We start from the raw sequence: 22,839 nt of genomic DNA on the forward strand, positions 1-22,839 counted from the left end.
ACATATATTTATTATTTTTATTATATTGACCATTCAGCCATGCCTGGCTAACAATACAGAAGTTACAATGATGTGGCACACGTGCTCTCATATTACCGTAGCCAATAATATAAAACTGACCTTTAGTCTTTACAAAATGACCTGTCTTGGCTGTGTTTTAGTAGACTAGTATTTTGTAAAATTCAGTCACACTTCCATCATTATGCATTATATATGTATATAGATTATTACTGTTTAAAAATATGTTCTTAAACTTATTTTTCTTAAAACATATAACAGTAAATAAAGAAGTAAAGCAAACAATTATCTTTTCTGGTTATGACTTTTGTACTCAGTTGCTGCTTGATGTAGGTTGCTAAGCCTTTTAAAATTTTGCACGTGGAAGATATGATATATATACAGTTGAATAACCAGAAATTCATAAGTTACTGTATTGATACCATAAAGTTCCACTATTATTTATGAAGCTGTGTAACTAAGCTGTATTTGGGTCTAAAAAAAAAATATGAAATTTTGAGCAGACTTAAGACACAACCTACCTCCTTGAAATCTTGATTTGAAAGAATGAGATGGCTTCCTAACGCATGAAAATGGCTAAGAAAGCTGCTAAGGGACATTCTGAGCTTTCAAATGGTTATTCACGTCATATATTGAAGTAAGTGTAAATAAGGGACCATTTCCAAAAATGAAAAGACGTGAGAGGGGCCTCTGTGTTTGATTCAGTACATGAGTGATATTTCAGCAAATAGAAAAGATATGAGGTTCGTATTGTATACTCTGATTTGTCAATATCGGTAATTTGTGTTCCTAATTTGTACGAAACTATAGATTCAGTATTTTGACACCACACGCATCTAATTTGAACCAGTGCTGCATTCAACATACCATGTGACACACAAAAATCAATGTTTAAGAATGTTTTTTAATATTTACTTTTAAATTAAGAAATTGAATAATGTATAATACTAAAATTTGAATTATAATCTACAGTTTGATAACAAACTTATTAACATAAATTCATGAAATAGTAGTTCAATAAAATTTTGAGTGCGAGTTAACAAACGCGATGACATGGCCTTTAACCCGTGACCTGTCTGGAAAAGGTTAATGAGGTTTTGCTTGATCTCATGCAAGCCTTATTCAAGCTGTGGCCTTCTTGCCTTTTGTACCATCTTTCTCTCCTGACTTGTTTCCTCCTTCTTGCCTGCGATTACCATTGTTTGGATGTATATCCTATAGATGCTTCTTGTATAAGTATTCCTCTTCTTGGTCTGATCTTTCCTTCCTCAGACTTCACCCACTTGGTTAGGTGACCATACTTCTCTCCTATCTCCCTTCCTTCTGTGTCTTGCCTATTTCTGGCTGTTTTCTCTCCTGATGGTTTTTGGCTTCCACCAATTGCCATTCTTCAGTCTCCTCACTGCCTTTGATAATAATACATACTCTTTCTCTTTCGGAGTCCCCTTTTCCTACCTGGGATCCCATCAGGTGGCTAGTGTTGCCTCCCAGGGTATACTTACTCAAAATCTGCATTTAACCAGGATAACAGAAAGCACACATACCAGCCGTCCTCACTCTGTCTGTGGCCACTGTGAGATAGGGTGTTCCACAACACCACTTGAGGTATCCTCGTTGTATATATATATATATTTACTCAATTGTTTGATCTAGACCATACCTATTTCATGGGCTATCATAGAAAAGACCAACACCAAGGAAGTGTTATGCCCATTTTTCTGGCTCATTCTTGCTGGCTTTTAAAAATAAGGTTTTGTGGTCACTCATTGCACTGTCTCTAGTAGAAGACCTTTACAGCTGAAGGTCCAATGGGAATATGGGAACTTTTCTTTATAGTTCCCCAATGTAAATACCCTCCCCTTTTGTTGAGTGGAGCATGGGAAACCCTTGCCACTCACCAGTTCGTAGCTGCTGGGGTGGTGAGCCATAAGAATTTTCACCAGTTGGACTTAACAGCTGGGGCTATACAAAGGAGTACCAATATGGTGAGAAGTGGGGTGGTGGTGATACTATTAGAGTAGTGCAGGTTACCCTTCATATACATAATGCATGCCACTTGTGCCCTCCTCCTGTAGCCGGTGTCTGCTCTTTTGAGGTAAGCACACAATATATGAATCACGATGTAATGACCACAGTGTCCTCCTCTCACAGCTGGATTCTGACAATAGAGTTGAGGTGAGCACACAAGGTACAGTCTGAATGTACCCCAACCATACTATGCATATTGGCTATCTGATATTTTGAATGCAAGTACTGAAACAGTCCTGTTTTTATTTTACTCATCTGTGCATGATGTGGGGCTGATTTGCCTCTTTCTCCCTTACATTTCGGTGAAGAGTAGACCCTGGACAAGATAATGTGCCCCTATGGAGCCCTTGCCATCAGATATTACATTTCATGGGCTTCCTTTGGGCTCTCTTAAAGGGGCTCATCTAGGTAAACTTTGCATGGGCCCCTCCACCCCTTCAATGTGGGATTTAACTAAGCTATATGTAGAGTTGAGGTACCATTTTGGAAGTTAACATTTTCCTTTCCTTAGATACTCGTCTCTGCATACATTCCCTCCCATCTTCTCCACTTTTGGTGCATCTTTGTTTTCCTTGCCTCAGTGAAGAATGAAGTTTCTATGAGTGCAAGTGCATGTGTGGTGTTGTTGCACATGGAGGTGTGTTACCTTCCTATTGGTGGAGGACTTTTGCTACATGATGACATCATGCAGCAGTGAGATTCATGTTGAATCATGTGAAATTAGGTGGGAGTTGTCTCAAGGCTAGTGGCATGCAACTCTCTCTGGCAGATGCATGAGGAAGATGGCTAAACTGTGTAAAGAGGTGAGTATCTATCAGAAATACATTTTTGGGTAAGGAAAATGCTAACTTTAGTGTATTAATACCATCATTATAAAAAAAGTAAACAAGATGTCAAATGTAAGTATTATACTTCTTGTTTTTTTCGTGTATATTTTTATTTATTGTTATAAAAGTAGCTAAAACCTAAAAATTAGAAACTTATTAGGTTTTAAATAAAGTTAGATTAGGTAAGACAATGAAAAATGATAATAATAAATATTCTTCATGAGCAAGCTCATGCATTATGTCATTCAATACGGTTATTTGAGCTATGTGTTCATCAAGTGATTTACAACTTGTAGCAGGATTATTAGTTAGATGATTTATATTGCAATACAACATTTAATTCTAAAAAGATGTAGACTTAAGCTACTTAGGATAAACAGTTGTAATTTTCTGTTACAATCTGCAGTCATTCTAGAAAAAACATTGAACTTAGATTTGCTTATAATGGTTACCAGGTCAGTAAAATTGACTGAGTTTACATAGAGTTAAAGTAGAGAAAATAAAAGATGAAATATAAAGTTGTTTTACTGCAAAAAAAGTTTGATATTTATTTAAGAGGTTTCAGAGATTACACAGATTAATTTTTAAAATTTTCAGAGTAAGAAAAGTATTTCTTATCTTAGCATGAAAATCACTTTGCACTTGGAGCAGTCAACATTGATTCCATATATTCATGAAAAAACTGTGTGTAAAAATATTAAATTGAAAAATCTGATTTTTTTTGTACATACACTTGTATAGTAAAAGTTTGTCAATTTTTGTAAAGGTATATTAAGTACTTTCGTACATGTAGTATGTATTCCCTTATGGTTTCATAGTGGTTACGAAGTTGTGTAAGATACATGAGCCTGTGTATGTCGGGTTAATCAATAAACAGTGATAATTGCTGTACTCTTCAAGGAATAGATACAGTCTGTGTATCTCTTGATTAAACAAAAACATTCTATTTATTACTGTGAAATACATTGAGTGTGCTTAGTAGGCCTACATTTCAGTTTGAGATAGCGTTCTTGAAAACAGTCATCATCTCAGATCAGAGTATTGCCATTCGATGTGGAGATTATAAATAAATACATATTTGTGATTTTTTATTGTTTTAATAAAGGAAAGAACGAAAATATGAATGCAAGCAGTATGTTTAATTGAACCATGTTTAGTTTTTTAAATTGTTCTGTACATCACCTCCAAGATCTTCATGCATCACTAGTTGAAAATCACTGTAATAAAACACATCAGAAACCTATTAAAAATCATTGGTGCACTTCTCTTAATTTATTTTATATATATATAAAAAAATGTACTGAATATCATTCAAAATTCTTGATTTTATTTTATAGCTGTGAAAAGATTAATGAAAGAAGCCCAAGAATTGAGACAACCAACAGAAGAATTCTTTGCTCAACCTTTAGAAGTAAGTTAAAAGTTTCCAGAACTGCATAGAGGACATAGCTGATGTGATGGTATATTGGATTACCAAAACTTAAATTTTGATGCTTTAGGTGGGATTTTGGGAATCTGAAAGTTACTGTAATTTGTAAGTTTGGTGGAATAATTCTGATTTTTAACTTGATTATGCCATTATGGTCATATGCTTTAATTCCACACCACCTTTTATATTTTATAGGCTAGCTACAATCTGGTAAATTTGTTATTGGGTGACATGAAACAATAATGCTGTTGAGATTGTAGTGATTTAAGCATTTGTACTTCTGCAGCTATACTATAACCAAACTCAAATCCCTTCATAACACTGAATAAGATATCAGCCAATCAAAAATCATGATAAAGCTAGGCGATTCAGATGTTGGGACAGATATATCAGTTTCATTGGAAGGATGTCAAAATGAAAGACATTTAGTCTGGAATGCATATCCAAAAAAAAAGCACAGGGAAAAATTTCATATCTGGAAGCTACCGTCACAACAAAGGGACTTAGAAAGAAATAGAAAAAAAAAAAACTCATCGGCATGTTTACTATTTAAATGATACATGTAAAGTAAATGTGAAAAATAGGGGAAAAAATCAACCACATCAGTTACAATATGGATAGAATTGTGCCTCAAACAGAACTCTGGCATAGCAGGTCACAACTCTAATTCTAAAATACCATACAAATCAGGAAAAAAGAAAGAAAACTACAAAAGAACAAATGGCAAGTGAAAAGAACAAAATAAAAACCATTAACTACAACAATTACAAATGCAATTCTTATACAGAACTCTTGCCAAGCATGGATGTTGCAGGCATGTAAGTCTGAATATATCAATGATTGGCCATACATTAAATTATCCAAAATAAGTGTAACCCATTTTGTATGCTTTACTCTGTAAATTCATTTCTGGTAGGATTGAAAGTGACTGCAGAAATTAAATCCTTTTTATTTTTCTGCTCAGATTCCTACTTTACATCAATTAATGTTGGCATACCTGTGTCCATGTTCATTTTATTTTCTACTTAACATTTCCTGAATATGCTGCTTATTAGGGAAACTTACAACTTTTCTGTTGGATATCACTGTACCTGAATACCACAAGTATATAATTAAGAAAACAATTGAACATAGTGTCTTTTAATGTGTAGTAGTATACACATTTCACATACATTTGTGTTCAGGATTTCTTCTCACTCTTAACCCTATAACCATGGGTATCCTTTACTGCGCATGACAAAAGGTTTTAGTGTCTTTCATTCAAAATTTTATTAAACTATTTTTTGTTTATGTTTTACCAATTAGAATAGCATAAAATCTTGGCTAATAATCCATATTTTAATAGTATACAAGTTTTAGATTTTTAACCCTACAAGGCAATATTTTAAAAAATCCTGAATTTCCACTTGTGTTATCCATGTGACACATTTTCTCTTAACATGTCATCATCCCTATTTTATCCACCACCCCTCAAAAAAGTACAAAATTAAACATAAATTACTCTCTACAAAATCATTATTGCTCAGACAAACCATAATTTTTGTAGTATTCAATTTTTTTTGGTTACAGAGCTGTCAAATAGAAAATTAGACCCCTCCTGCAACACCAACCTGTCACATCCTCTCTTTCAGAATTCATTGATAGTTCTCTCTTACGTTTCATTATATATTACCTATAACCAACAGAAAGTCAAGGTTTTTATCTATCAAATGATGTATTGTATTGTCGCATAGTTAGAAAGCCAAAAAAATTTTGAGAGGTAAGGGAATTTGTCTACTTTTTGCAAGTTATTAGTCTGTATTCTTTGGTGTATTATTTAGATAAAAATTATTAAGTGCATTACTATTATTAGTATAAAAAATTAGGGTTATCTCTGAAAACCAACAGCAAGAAAAAAGAAGATTAGTTAAGTATTTTATTTCTTGTTATTCATGTTTATTCTTTATGTATAATTATAAAAGTAACTAAAATGTAAAAATAGGGATCATTTTAGATTTGTTGAGATTAGATTAGGTAAAATAAATAATAATATTATAATAAAAATGTTTCATGAGGCACACACGTTAGCAGCTTGTGGATAATGTAATTTGTTAGCGTAACATGAGCTACATGTTATCCGAGTGATTTACAACTTATAATGGCGTGGAGAGTAGTGAGACAAGGTTCAAAGAGCAATAAAACAATAAAATTTAATTATAAATAGATGTATACTGTTACAAACTTAGAGGTACTTAGGATAAACGAATGTAGTTTCATGTTACAATTTGAAGTCATTCTAGAAATAAAAAAAAAGGGTAATTTAGGTTTATTTCAATGTTTTTGTTTTGGTTGTTATGAGATTGGTCAAATTGACCAATGCTGTTTTGAGATAGGTTAGAGAAAATAACAGATAAACTATAAAGTTTTATTGAAGAAAAAAAATTTTGGAGGTTTTAGGGATTACACAAAGGAAATTTCAGATTTTTGAGATGAGGAAAAGTATTTTTTTATTTTAATATGAAAATTACTTTGCACACAGACTATTCAAAACAAATACTCAATATATTCATGGACAAATAGGGATTATCCTAGTTTGTAACTTCCCTTCTGTCCCATTCCATCAGCTCTTCCTCTGTGGCAGTTTAATTATATCAATGGAACGTTTTCTGCCATTGGTCTTTGGGCTGCAAACTTGTGGCTGTTCAACCCACTAAAAAATATGATTTTTATGTTAATTGAAAGTCTGCCAAATTTTAGGAAGATATACACACTATATTGAAAGCTATAAGTATTAAATCTATAAATACTTTAAATGACTACAAAGAGGTCACATGGTCGGTCATATTGACTGTACCTGTTTTGAGAGAGTTAAACCTTCTTAAATATTAAAACATATATTTAGTAATTTTAAGCTTTCTTAAGCCATTGACCAGTAACATTAGTACATTATGTTTCCATGCTTTTTTTTTGTTTACAGTAGCCTGGATATTGTTTTTCTGTACTAACATTGTTTAATTTTGGTCAGCACCTTACATTTATTAAGAAATTAGACCTTGCATTTTCCTATGCCTTATAGATATGTTACTCGAACTGTGAAGTGAGGTTTGCATAAATGAGGTTGGCGAAATAAATCTGTTTGATATATTACTGATGAAATATTTAAATTCATAACAAGTAAAATGATAAAACAAACTTCTGATATGGAACTTACCACTTCTCATAAGATTAGCTATTCTTGTTCAGTGCTGCCATCTATATTCAAACTCTTCTTTACACATGTCACAAGCCTTGTACACCCCATTTGTTGGAATCACTATGTTCCAACATGTCTCTCATGCAAATCATCATGCGTCATCTCTTAACCATTAGTAACGTGACATGCTCACGAGATGCATGTGACTCCCTCTGTCCACCTCTACCGAACCTTCACTTCTCGTTTGGCAATGCTCATGTTCACACGTGTTGAATTTTGCTCTTGTGTACTTCATTGTAACTTTAACTGTTTTATTGCTGCAGTGGTTTACCTTTTCCAGTTTTATTGCAGCTGTGGTTTTCTACTCTTTTCTGCTTATACAGCTGACGAATTTATTTTCAATTACTTTCCAATCTTTTTTTTTCCGCATGTTTTATTATCTATCAAACACACCTACAAAGAGCACTCTTTTGCCATTGCTGTGGGTGGGGTGACCCATTGTGGGATTTACCGTCAATTTTGTGACAGGAGATTGAACGTTACGTGGGTCTTACACCTTCTCCTGAAGTTGCCCCACTTCCTCATGAACAATATGCCTCTGTTCATTCTGCTGAAGATTCAATAACTTTTTCAGCCACCGGATTTTGCCGTGTCTTCCTCTGCCCCACCTGCAGAATCTGCTTGGCTTACTATGGTATTTTTGACTATATTTCTTAAGTATGTGATATTTTATCCCTTTCCCCAGCTATTAGAGTTCATGCTGTGCGTTTTGCTTCCTGTTTGGTTGTGGCTGCCAGTATGTCTCGCCCCAAGGGCTATGGATTGGTTTACTTAGGCATACCATCAATCAGACTGTCCATTTTTAGAATCTCAGTTGTTTGTGTCTATTTTGCCTTTATGGAGGGAGGTCTCCCTGATTTTCCAGTGTATTCTCCCATGTCCAGTTTTCATGCCTTGTCTTATCTTTACTTTCCTTCTGCTGTATTTATCTACCATACATCTCCTTTCTGAGGCTGTGCATGGACATCCTAAGGGTTTTTCCAGGGAGAGCCTCTTACTTCTTAACTCCATGTGTGCTTGTGTGTTATCCTTGGCTCTTGCCTTCCACACCTGATTTCTCTATTGTTGGATACTTTGGGTCATGATGCGACTTTGTCACAGATTTGTTGGCTTCCCACTAATCTTAGGGTATTTTGTTTTGCCCTTCTTTTCTTAGGTGGTATTTTCGACCATATCCTGGTCACTTTGAGCTTCTGAGTGGAATCCCTGCATCATCACTCTATCCTTTACTTCTTGGGTTGCTGTCTGATTCATGACAAGCCCTATTCCTGTTTCCAACTTCTAGTGGTTTAGTATTTCATCATTTTCTTCGATATAATTTGGCATATCGCCATTTTTACCAGTGACTACGCAGGAGATTCTAGTCCATCGGGAAATTGATTGTGCAACTTTGTTCCCCTTTGGCTATATATTTCATCTCAGATCAGTTGGTTATTTGGTTTCTCTAGGTTGGACTTGTTCCCCCATCCCTTTCCCTCCTCGTTTGTCACAGTTTCCCATTTCTTTCCTCTACCTTGGGGTCCCTTTATCAGCCAGTGTTGGGAAGAGGCTATTCAAGACCTTCGGTTTCAATTGGTTGTGAAATTGTGATTTTTTTTCTCTAGGTTTCCAGATGACTCAGGTGGTTATTGTGACTGTTTCATTCCATATAGCATTTGCTCACCTGTCACAACCATGTCTTTGGTTTGGCCTTTGAGGGGTTATTTATCAACTCTGCATATTCCCTGTGGGTTTACTCTGGCCTCATATGTTTTTGTCAAGTGGTTTGAACTTTGGCTCATTCGACTTTGTTGATTGGAGCTTTCAATTTTAAGCTCTTACAGCTCCCTCTCTTATTACTCGTGAGGTTCTAACACTTTCAGGAATGTGGTCTTCCATGACTACACTTCTCCTCGTGGGTCAGGCTCCTATGCAAGCTCTTCAATAAGCTCTTCATGACTAATGGTCTCATGCATGGGTTCCTTTGCAGGCTCTTATTACCCTTCCTTCTACCATAGTTGACGATCTGCTTTGGTGGTTGAACAGGCCCCACATGTCGGCAAGTGTCCTGATTCCTCCTCCTCATGTGGATTTTCTTATTTTTACAGATGTTTCCCTTTAGGAATTGGGGGTGTGGGTCGATCACTTGGAAGCTTCTAGGTGTTGGTTTGTGGCCGAGAAGTGTTTTAAACTCCTTACTTGGGCTTCTCACAGTTTGTTGGGTCTTGGACCATTTCATCCATCGGGCCAGACATCATCTGGTCATGATTCATCCAGATAATTCCACTGTGGTTGCTTACCTCAATCGCCAGGGTGGCACTCGTTATGGATCCCTATGTTTATACACATTGGATCTTCTTTTCTGGACCCACACGCAGGATATCCATATCATGCCATGTCAGGTTCAGGATGCTTTCCATCTCATCACTGATCGTCCTTCCTATCCAGACAGACTCTATCCAATGGAGTGGTCTTTCAATCCTATGATTCTTCAGTGGAGTATTCCTCACATTGATGCATTTGCCACATCCCTCAATTACACACTCCCTCTGTTTTGGTCTCTGGTCCCTCATCTTCTTACCCTAACTGTTGATGCTTTCAGTCAGGATTGGACCAATATTTTCCTATATGTTATCCTCCCATTCTACTCCCTCTCTCGGTGATTTAGATCATCCTTACTTTGTCATGTCCTTCTGATTGTTCCTTACTGGTTGGTTCCATCATGGTTTCCATGCCTTCTCCAGTTCCACCTTACTCCTTTCTCTGTCTCCCTCCCTGCTTTGACAAACTTGGTAATTGGTGCTTTATCCTGTTCTTCCTGTCCTTCCTCTTCATGCTGGTTTTTTATCTGGTCCTTGGCACAGAGATTGGAATTATCATAGATTGTAACTTCCCTTCTGTCCCATTCCATCAGCCCTTCCTCTGTGGAAGTTTATTTATATCAATGGAATGTTTTCTGTCATTGGTCTCTGGGCTGCAAACTTGTGGCTGTTCAACCCACTGCCACCTGTATTGCAGAATTCTTACTGGGGTTTTTGATAGGGATTTTTCTGTTGCCTCAATTTCCAGATATCATGTGTCTTTTTCCCACACTTACCATTTTTCCCGATACTGCTGTGTTTTTCTCTCCTACACTCTCTCTGTTGTTCTGTTCCTTCCAGATTAGTCATCCTCCATGGTGGGCTGCCCTTCTAGACTGGGATGTTCTGGTAGTCCTCCATTGCCTTTTTTTACCTTCATTTGAACCACTTTCCACATGCTCCTTGTTTCACCTTTCCCTTCAGACTTATTTCCTTCTATAGGCCGAGGGATGTAAGTGGTTGGATTTGTTTGCCATCAGTGTTTCACATACTCTTTATCTTCATACATATCTTCTGCTTTTCCAGATCATTCTTTCCACCCTCACACCTCTGCAGTGTGAGAGGGTGCCTACTCATTTTCCTGCTTTCCCCTTCCTTCCATTTCCCACCTAGTCCTTGGCCTGATCTGGGTAGTCTTCTATCTCCTGTATGTGCTTTTCGGTGTTGTATTGCCCACATGGCTTCCATCTGTAATGCTCGTTCCCACTTGTTTATTCCATGATAACATCCTGTGTTTGGATCTTCCCATCTTCAACTTACGGTTTTGGCTTTTGTTTCCATTGGCTGATTCCTCTCTTAAGTTGTCTTCGTGGACTTTGTTTCTGGTTTCCTCTCATCCAGTTTCACACCTTTTCTTTTCTCTAGCATCTCATCTGCATTATCCATTTGAGGAATTTCTTCTGTAGGGCATGTGGACTACACCTAATATGTTCGTCATCCTTTAATTTATCTATATCATGGTTTCTTCTTCATCGGGTTCTCATCTTCTGCCTGCAGCCGTTTTTCGTGATTCAGTGTGACTTTGACTGGATTAGTTTATATTAATACTTTTCTTTTTAGGGGCCCTTGCTTCCTTTCTCATTTTATGGATCCTGCTCTGTGGTGAGTGGTGCTTGACCAAGTATTCTTTAATTCTAAGTCCACACTGTCAGCCATGTTGATTCACACTCTCTCGTCCATGTTTTCTCATGCTCACCATCAAGATGGTGTGTTCCACAAGATCATTTGACAGTTAATTACCTCATGATAAGTTGCTTCATAAACATGCCCATTTCAGAGTTTATCATGGACTACATGGGTAAAAAAGAAGGGGTTTGCTGCCCATCCCTGCCATGCCTCGAGTGAATAACCATTTATGGTCTGCTTTTCAAAATAGAGTTTCATGGTCACTCATTGTACTGTCTTTGGTGATGACGTTCCTCTAGGCTCTCCACCGCATTGTTACCCTCCTTTACTCAAGTGGAGTATGGGAGTCTTTACCACTTCCAGTTCCAAGCCACTGGTGTGGTTGACCAAGGAGGCACCCTCCTGGATGAGTTCCACACATAAAAAAATTCAAACCATTCAGTTGAGAGTAGGGTGGTAGTGATCTGTTGGTGTAGATGCAACATGGCCTCCAGAGGAGTTGAGCCATCGCCCTGCCAGTTGATGCAGTCTCCTGATCATCTTTACACAATAACACTGGAGTTGAGCCACCTCCTTACTGGATAACATGGCCTCCTACTACCCTTTACACAAACACTGGAGTTGAGCCTTCACCTTCACAGATGATGTGGCCTCCTACTAATATTTCCACAATCACTGGAATTGAGCTGTTGCCTTATGTGATGACGTGGCCTCTGTCTTCTTTTTACCCAAACACTGGAGTTGAACCATCACCTTAATGGATGATGTGGCCTCATGATACATTTTACATACACACTGTAGTTGAACCATCACAATTGTAGCTCACCCCTTTGATTGAAAGACCTCATCCTATTTTCACGGTGAAGTTGGTTCCCAGCATAGAGGTTTTAGATTAGAGTGAACCAATCAACATAAGTCCTTCCATGAGTACAAGTTGTCTATCTTCCTCCATCAATTGCTCCGTCTGTGTCTTTAGTCACAGTGGTAGTGCGTGGGGTTGTTCTGGTGCTCTCGTTTTCTTCTTATGTTATTGCCTGTGGATGGTGCTGGTCTATGCCACAGATGGGGGAGTTGATTTCATGTGATAGATGTCCGAATGATACCAGATGTCTATTCCTGGTATGATAGAATGGTGAGAATCTCTGTGCCATACCCAGAAATCAGTGTGGATCTTAATACATGATTCTTGGGTTTGATGTGAAGATGGTATGATCCTCATCCTACCCCCACATGGATGTTGGTACCGTGTGAGGAGGTATTAGATGTAGTTGATGTACTGAGTACAGTTCGCTGTGTCTACTCATGGGTAAAGAGTATTCTTGGCTCAGAAGTGGTGCATTTCCCTTCTTCTGATCTTTGGGTCTATATATCTTATGGCCGGGGGTATCCTTCTGACACTTTCGGGGGTACTTCTTTCATTCCCTTGCACCAGTCCCTCCTCCTTTTCAATGTGGGATTCTAGCTAATCTTGTGAGAGGAAATAAGTACCGTATCCGAAGTTATAATTCTTCTATACTGAAAATGTATTTCCAAAAGGCACTTACCTCCTATCACACTTCCCACCCTTCCTCCCCACTTCTATGGTGCTCACATCTTCTGCCTAACTTAGAAGTGGAGGTTCCGGAGAGGAGTTTAAAGGGAGTCGCATGCATTACATTAGCATGTCATGCTACTATTGGTTAAGAGATGACACATGATGATTTGCATGAGAGACATATTGGAATATGGTAGTCCCAACAAGGGGGAGCACAAGGATTGTGGCATTCATAAATAAAAAGTTTGCATATAGAGTGCAGCACTGAACAAGAACAGCTGATCTTGTGAGAAGTGGTAAGTTGTTTTACCATTTTACTTGTTACGAATTTAAATATTTCATCAGTAATATATCAAACAGATTTATTTCGCCAACCTCACTTATGCAAACCTCGCTTCATAGTTCGAGTAACATATCTATAATGCATAGGAAAATGCAAGGTTTAATTTCTCAATAAATGTAAGGTGCTGACCAAAATTAAACATGGTTAGTACAGAAAAACAATATCCAGGCTACTGTAAACAAAAAAAAAGCATGGAAATATGTGATTCCAACAAGAGGGGAGCACAAGGTTTGTGACATGAGCATTTATATATATATATATATATGTGTTCGTATATAGAGGGCAGCACTGAACGAGAATAGCTAATCTTGTGAAAAGAGGTAAGTACCTATCAGAGTTAAAATTTTCTCTATAGGAAAATGATAAATTACCTAATACCTTGTAACTGATTTCATAAAATGTACATGTGGTGTTGATGACGTTCCTAATTTTCTTTATCTATAATTAGTTTTATTAAGGTAACAGTGTTTTGAGGGAATAGCTTAAGCTTTTTTGTTTGCAACAAGATTATATCATTGTGCAGAAAATACTTAGCATCCTAAGAGTAGATAAGTCACAATTAAACATTATTTATCAAGTGAAGAAGTTGTGAGTACTAACAGAAAAACAACTTATTTTACTACAATGTCAAATAAGTTTTAAAGCAACCTATTTTATCACAATGTCAACCATAGAAGTTGAGTACTAAAAATAAAACCAAGAGGTTGTGAGTGCCAATAGTAAAAAAATGTATATTATCATGATGTCAAGCAAGTAAGTTGTGAGTACTAGCAGTAAAGTAAGTATAAAAAGTAAAACAACATATAACAATTTTAAGCAAAGTTGTGGGTATTAACAATGAAGCAACCTCTTGGAATCGTCTATGAAAAAACAGTGCTACTAAATAGGAAGTCATAGTGTGTATATATATATATATATATATAAATAGATAAAGCTCAATAATTATCAATTACAATTATTGTTAATAGGCAATTTATATCAGCACTATCAAACAATAAAGAATTTATAATCATTAAGGCAATTATTTCTGTTCCTGGTTAGTCATTTATAGTCATAATGGATAAAGCTTGTGGATATAGCACCTAAAATGTGCTGGGGATATCCCATCTATCAAGCAAAATCCAAAGTGCTGAAGTTAAACAAGTTGACCATCACAGAAAATCAAAACACGGGTGAGGAGATGAGTGCTTAAACCCACAATGTCTCACCTCTTACTGCCTTTTGCTGTCTGTAGCCAGATGTGGGAAGGCAGTTACCCTTAAAGTTATTTATGTTTTAAAAGTAGAAACAGAACCACACAAAATTTCTACAGTATACAACTCCCAACCACCATCCTTATATAGGTCTTAAAAAATGAAAATGAAAGTAAGAAAACTTACTTATAAATTGTCGAGGATTTATTAAAGTATGACACGGGAAAGCTGAGGCAGGCATTGCTACTTGAAGTTGGTCTTTCCAGTCCTGGCATACTGAATATAAAACTGGATTTTTAAACTAATTTAGTTATTCAAGGTCACCCTAACGACCTCTAAGTAAGGAGTTTTTCATGATTAAAAGTTTATTATTTAAAATAAATTTATATTTATTATAAAAATATAGTAAACAATTTTTTTAGTTGTATATCACTATGTCCATTATTTTTTAGTTTATTTATGAATAAGGAACCATTATCCATAAAAGAGTTATTACTATTGCATACCGTTAAAAATGTTTTCAGTTGTGAAGTAATATACCCTTTTAAAAATACAATTGGAATAACACTATGAAGAGTAGGTAAGCCAAGAATGGGGAAATTAAGTTTCCTTCTTTTATCAAAAATTTAACTCTGCCTATATATACAGTAAAAGAGAGGAAGAGAGATTTAAAATAAGTTTTAAAGTCCACATAATTTTATAAGTAAAATATTAAAATAAAGGAGGCATAAGCTCAAGATTAATTGTTTATTTCCAATATGATATCTTACTTGTACTGCCCCCTACATACACAAATTGTCACTTGTCACTAGCCTTGAAACTCCCACCTACCTTCAAGTGTTTTCACATGAAGCAGCTGCGTGATAGCATGCATCAACCCTACACCAACAGGAATGCAACAAAACTCCTAGCATAGCTGACTCCCTCTATGCAGCTTAGCTCAACATCACTTCTCATTGGGAACTCGTGGTGTTTAGACGTGTTTTCACAGAATTTAGGACAATTACTTGTTTTTGGAGAACTTAGATTTTTCATTTTTAGTTTGTTACAGTTCTCTAAGTTTTTGTTTGTATGTGTTAATATTATGTATCTTTAATAATTTTTTGAGCTACCTGTGTAGATTTTTTATATTTAACAAAACCACTCATATTTATCACAAGTTCAGAGTTTAACTCTATTGCTCCTAGTGCCATTTTTAAATTTCTTTCCGTGTATGGTACTACATTACATTGAAAATTTAATTAAATCACTTTTCTATCAATATATAAGATGAAATTAACATAATAATGTATGTTATAATTTTAATTATTGTGTTATCTAAATTTTAATTACTTTATTTCAAAGGAAACCTTTTTTTAAAAATGCTTAAACTGCAGTTTTTGTGTGACGTGATCCATCCATGCACTTTGAAAAATCTTGACTTTAGCATCGTTTCTCTCTTACCACATAAGCTGGGAATGTATGGGAATTTCTACGAAATAAGTACGTAAGTCTCATTTAATTAAACACAAGATCTAAAATTTGTAGCTGGCAGCGCCCTTAGGGCTAATTGTTTGAGTTTCAATTGTACTGCCGGTTACACCAAATTTATTTAGTTGAGGATTGTAGTGGCAAGTTGAGCTCAGAAGTTGCTAACTCGAGGTAATTTACAATTAGAATAAAGACACAGATTCCAAGACTAACATTGGACAAAATATAACAACATTTATTAAATCTTTCCACATATTATTCACCTTTAATACCAGTACACTGTTAATTTCTCATAACTGTACTTTCCACCTTTCAGTTAACAAACTTCCTTTAACTACATTAGTTGATCAAGAGAGATAGCAATTTCATATTTACAACAGTGTTGGACTGGTATACTTATGGAAATTTGAGACTTTCATATTCATAGAATGCTAATAACAACTCAAACAAAACTGACGAATTTCTGCAAGAACTGATTTTTCGGCTTCAGACATGAGTTTTGAACTCATATTTTCTTTGTGTTCTGTTGACCTTCCAAATAGTGTTCCTAACTACCTGCAAGTAGTTCTAACACTTCATTGGTCCATCTGTGCAACTTCCCGGGCTAGTCCAAAACCATAACCAAAACTCTCAAGTGATTGGTTACTGTTATGGTGAGCTAGCCAATTGCCTTCTCACTTGTGCTAGTACACCAGTGTTGTGTAAGGAATATATCCTCAAAGTACTGCTTTTGCATGTTAACATCAACTTTTTCGTAACTTCCACAGTACTAATGAGTTTGCATCAGTAATTAATCACTGTCAATCATTTATTCTAGCATTTTTCTCAACATCTCTGACGTATCTTCATTTTTTATAACTCTTAAGTCGTGATTCACTAACTTGTGATTATCAATACCACTTAACCAGCTATCTGTACTTTCCTAGCTCTTGACCTTATTTCGTAATACAGGCATTTTTACTTACACCATTTCTTCACTTAAAAACTCAGAAGATTGTTATAACTTCTTTTTTAAACTCTTTTAAAATCACTAAATACTGAAGCAATTGTAAAATTCCTCAAAAATATCCAAATGCTTCAAATCTGCAAGCTGTGTTGTCTGGGAAACAGATATAAATTTTCCAACCCTTGATGGTTGCCACACCCACCTTCTATACTTTGCCTTGAGATCTACAACTTACATGTGGTTAGCTGACATAAGTGTATGTAGTCATTAGAAAGAGCTCAGATTATACTATACTCTACCATGGTTAATTTGGAATTGGTGCACAGTTTTTCTTACAGTGTACATGTAACTACCATTTGTATTGTTGTCTGCTTGATCAACTATAACACATACGGTGGTTTCTTACCTAAATATGCTATAGTTAGAGAGAGAGAGAGAGTTAAATTGTATTTAGGTCTTACTTTTATATTTTAGTTAATTATGTATTATGTTTGTTTTAAAATTTCAAAATCATATGTGAACAATTTAATGATTTTTATAAGGCTAACTTGTTGCCTGGATTTTTTAAGGTTATAAACAAGATGGCATGTATAAGCTCCATATTGTTTTGCAATGTATCTCTGCTCAGTTAATATATGGGCATAAATGATAATAGACAAAGAATTTGAAAGGAAAATTAAAAATAAGCTATAAGTGAAAAGATAAAGATTTTAAGTTACGCATGTTAGAAAAATATGACTATTCTAGTGGATTTCTATGAAGAGTTGATAGGTATTTACATTTTCCCATTTGTTAATTTGAAACATTTCATTGTACTATATGTTGGTGATAATAGATATAGTTAGTGATATAGTAGAGAAAATGGTAAATAAGTTATAAATATTTATCTTAAAAATCTTTTGATATTCATTTATGAGGTTCTGTAGATTATAAAAGTGAAATATGAAAACTGAGATAAAAAAAGTATATTTATACTTCATATAAAAATCACCTTGCAGGTGAACTATTCAAAGTGAGCATGCAAATGACTACATTAAATAACAAATTTCTATTAGAAATAGAAGAAAATATCAAAATTAAACGTTTTATTTTTTCTGAAACTACATACTTTTAGGAAAATTCTTATCAAATTTTAAACAATTTCACCCACTAGTTTAGTTTTAGAATGAAATATGACAAGAGCAACAGTATGTACTAAAACATTAGTAGCCAGTAGTCATACCGTTAATGTTACTACTACTACTCATTACTTAGTTGCGGACTCTTGTTCAGAATAAATTGGTTACAGAAAGAGGACAGAGCATGTTCAAAGGATGACCAGCAGAACAATAATTGCCAGTTACTGACATGACAATCTTTCTGCAAACATTGTTGTTCTCAGTTTGCCACTGTTCTTTAGCAGACCTTGGAATAGGCTTGGTGGCCCTCTAGAGCTCGTGGGACCCTGAGCACTCCACAGCAGTCTGCCATATCATGACTATATATATACATTGCAGTTTGCTTCTCAGGCTGAGATGTTCCTCTTACCTACTATCCTCTGATGTGGCTCCCAGGGTGTCAGATATTGGTTGGAGATGCTCCAGCTAAGCAAGTTCTCACGTGTTTTGGCTAGTATCCCTCCTACTATGGACTGGATGAAAAATGCTCAATGCTACCAGGTTTTGTGCTGGAGGTGCACCCTAGGTTTGCAGTCCCTCTTCCTATGGTTTGCTGGATGTCAGTTCCTGAAGGATCTAATGTTGGTTGTAGCTGGACACAGCACATCTATTCCCACTTGTGTACGGTTGGATATTTTCCTCCTACTGTGGCCTGAAGAACCATACCCTGTGTCACCAGGTTTTGGACCAGAGATGTCATCCCTCCGGGGCTTTCCTCTTTCCTACCATCCACTGTATGCTGGTTCGTGCACAAATGGAGACAGATTTTGGTACAGAAACTCATCTTCCCTACCAATTTCTGTTTCAAGGTGAAGAGATTGGTGACTCTCTGCCTATTGTTGTATCATTCCCTATTCTGTGTTGGATGAGGTCAAACTACCACAATGGTCTGTCACACCCTAGCCACTCAAGGGATTCCTTCATGTTTCTCTGCCTTTTATGTTCATGACACAGTCATAATAGAGTGAAGAGTATGCCTGGGTCAGATGTGGTGCAGTCTCCCATTGAGATGTGATTTATTTTTGGTTCCCCCACCTCATGGTCTCTCTCTAGCCCTCCACGAGTTCAATTTGGGATTCTAGCTATCTTGTGAGAAGAAGTAAGATATCGTATTGGAAGTTAACATTTTCCTAAACTGAAAATGTATTTCTGATAAATATTTATCTTCTCTCACATTTCCCACCAACCTCCCCACTTCTGCTGATATGTGATGTAAATCATCTGCCCAATCTCAAAGTGATTAATGAATGCAAATGTAGAAAGGGTGCTGGTTGTGATAAGAGTTGTGTCATGCTTCTATTGGTATAGAGCTGTTGCATGATCCTCTGCATATGGATATGCAAAAGTGGGAAGAGAAAGGCTAGTGGCAAGCATTGAAAATTTGTGCTAATAGAGGGCAGTACTAATCAGGAAAAGTTATTTTGTTAGAAGAGGTATCTATTAGAAATACATTTTCAGTTTGGGAAAATGTCAACTTTAGACTTGCAGCAGTTGAATCCTCTTCTGCCTCTTGGGGGTTCAGATCCTAACCTCAGTTCTTCTCTACCCTCCCTCTATTCACTGTCTACCTCCTATCAACACTTTGAGCTCCATGGTTTCTCTAGAGTAGGTAGATGCTCTTTTTATACTATTCTTTTTTACAGGGTCTTTCTCATATATACAGAACTTGCTCAGTGGTGAGTGTTACCTAACCTTCTATATTTATTCTTAAACCCACACTGTATGGCCATTCAGGTCAACAATGCCCACCGTTGAGATGGGGTGTTCCAATTTTAAGATTTGCATCATAAAGCAGAATGGGATTGCTACTAATCCTTGGTTTGGCTGTATCAGGAATGGTCTGCTTTTCAATATAAGGTTTTGCAGTTTCCTGTTGCATACATTGTCTCCAATGTTGCATTCCTCAGGAATCTTCAGTGCACTCCCTATTCTTCCAGTGGAGTACAGGAGTCTTTACCACTTCCATCTCCTAGCTGCTGGGGTGATGGACCATGGAGATTCCTCCTGAGTATGCTCAATTCCACTTAATTGAGAGTAGGGCAGTGGTGTTCTGCTGGTGCAGATGGTGTATACTCCTTCTACTGCTGACTTAATGTTCTTTCCAGATGCTGCCTGGTTATGGACTGGATGATTTCCACCAAATTGCAATTCAACCCCTCCAGCTGGGCACCTTCCTTCCTACCATCTCCCAGATGTCCGTTCCTGGAGGATACTGGTGTTGATTGGAGCTGGACCAGCCACATAAGTCCTCACATGTGATTAGCCCAGGTACCCTCCTCCTATTGCAGACTGGACGATTTATTCCCAATGCTGCCTGGTTCTGTACTAGAGTTGAACCATCACATTGCTGTCTGCCTTCCTACTGTCATCCATATGTTTTTTTCCAGGGGGTACTGGTGTTAGTTATATTGGACATGCACACTTATGATGTGGATCCTTGGAACAGATAATCATCATCTCTTCCAGTTCCCATGTCCAAGGTGAATGGTAGAGGACCCCTTTATTACCATGGGCAGGGTATTCATATCATGGTACAGTTGGTGTTAGTTCGGGTAGAACTCCCCATTACGGTCTGCCACAACCTAGCTACTGTATACCAGGGTCCCTTCATTGAATTTATGGGATTCCTCCTATGATTCCACCCTTATTGCAACACATCAATTTCACAGATGAGTATACCTGGCTCAGAAGTGGTGTGATCTCCCTTGGGTGTGTTTTACATATTCTTTATTCACACACTCCATAGGCTTCCTTCGGACACTTTCTGAAGAGGCATATCTAGGTCAAGCTACACCAGTCCCTCCACCAGGTCAATGTGGGATTCTAGCTGTTATGTGAGAAGAGGTAAGATATCATATCAGAAATTAACATTTTTCTAAACTGAAAATGTATTTTCTATAGATTCTTATCTCCACTCATACTTCCAACCCTTCCTTCCAACTTTTGGTGTCTTTTTCTTCTTATGTTGCTTAATCTTGAAGTGAAGTTGAGCTAATCTACATAGAGGGAGTCAGCTGTGCTAGGAGTTGTTTCGCACTTCTATTGGTGGAGTGTTGTAGCATGCTCACTTGCATGCTGTCATGCAGCTGCCTCACCTGGAAATACGTGATGGTAGGTGGTAGTTCCATGACTAGTGGTTAGCAAAACGTCATGCATATAGAAGACAGTACAAGTTGAGAAAAAATGTTATGTGAGAAGTGGTAAGAATGTATTGGAAATACATTTTCAATGTAAGAAAATGTGAATTTCAATAGTGGTAGCAATTTTGTGAAATTAGAGTTACCTCTTTCCCAACAACAAACCAAGTTTTTTAATTCTCTTGTTAACAGGGTTTTTCTATCAAACTCTTCACTTTATTAATATCTAGTACAGATATTGATAAATCAAAATAAAGGGTGAAAATAACAAAAAAAATGCTCTACCAGGTATTAATAAAATGAGAGGTTCAATAGAAAGCTGTGTTAACACATGAATAAAAATATTGGTTCTTCATTAGCTTAGAAACTCTAAGGTTGCAAAAATATTGAAATGAATGTTTAATCTTTTGCTCTTACCTCTATTCTATATACATGTATATATAGATAGATAGATATCAGTACTTTTATTTTGGGATATAACTAAGTCATAGCATTCAGTTTAAAGAATAAAATAATTGTGTTTAAAAATGTGAATAGAATTATTGTATACCATAGATGTCTACCAGATATGTACTGTACAGTGCGAGTTGGAAGAAATTCAAGCTCTTTTTGATAACACAACTGAGAAGCTATTAACAGTGTAAGCTAACGATCAAATCCTAATCAAGGCAGATTGGTTTTTATATGAATTTCTTACATATGTGATTAAGTGTCAAGCAACATATGGAAATAATATGAAATGTTGACATACCCATACTAAGTTTAGTATCAATTTTGATATTTTTGACACAGCCACACTGGTTAAATTTTATTTTAATATCAAAGTGCAGTTTGTATTTCAGCCACTTTTCACAAAAGTTCACCATACTGCCTCTTTTTGTTTCTTCCCTAGCTCAAAAACAGCTTTTTTTTGGATGACCCTTGAAATGCATGTGAACTAAAGATGTTTGTAATGAACAAAATATATTTGTGTTCTTATGCATGTGTGTATGTATAAAAATAATTGATTCAGTGATGAGATTAAGCTCATTTTTATTATTAAATATTGTTGTATTTCGAATTTTCAGGATAATCTATTTGAGTGGCATTTCACAGTTCGTGGTCCTCCAGACTCTGAATTTGATGGGGGAATTTACCATGGCAGAATTATCTTGCCCCCAGACTACCCCATGAAACCACCTAGCATTATTCTTCTCACCGTAAGTTAGTTTGTACTATAACTTAATTAAATGATTCAAATTTAATAATGAAAGTCTTCCGGATATTTCTAAAAAATCCTGAAAACCTCCGGTTTTCTTCCAGATAAACACATTTTTTAAAATTATTTATCGGATTTTGGTGTTCCATGCCATAAATAAGCGTTTATGCAATCGCACGGTTTGTTTACATTCGGCGAATGAGTTTGATTTTACAATAACTATATGTCTGATTGATTTTTAGCAATGTTTTAATAATGAATCTATTCATTTTCATAATAGTGTGAACTGTTTAGTCTCAGTTGAATCATACGCATTTCAAAAACACACATGCAGTACTGAGTGTAAGTTATAAAAGCATTAC

The 22,839-nt window shown here is 36.1% G+C and overlaps 1 protein-coding gene across 4 annotated transcripts in view; it reads left to right on the top strand.

Annotated features, from left to right (window-relative positions):
* LOC106457320 (ubiquitin-conjugating enzyme E2 J1-like) overlaps positions 1-22,839 on the top strand; it is a 57,987-nt gene that overhangs the window by 15,809 nt on the left and 19,339 nt on the right. For all 4 annotated transcript variants that reach the window (XM_013916715.2, XM_022383192.1, XM_013916716.2 and 1 more), the window contains 2 exons: positions 4,211-4,284; positions 22,347-22,478. In XM_013916715.2, coding sequence (XP_013772169.1) covers positions 4,211-4,284; positions 22,347-22,478 — 206 coding nt within the window. The remainder of the gene's footprint in view (positions 1-4,210; positions 4,285-22,346; positions 22,479-22,839) is intronic.

This window comes from Limulus polyphemus, unplaced genomic scaffold, assembly GCF_000517525.1.
Source record: "Limulus polyphemus unplaced genomic scaffold, Limulus_polyphemus-2.1.2 Scaffold316, whole genome shotgun sequence".
NCBI lineage: Eukaryota > Metazoa > Arthropoda > Merostomata > Xiphosura > Limulidae > Limulus > Limulus polyphemus.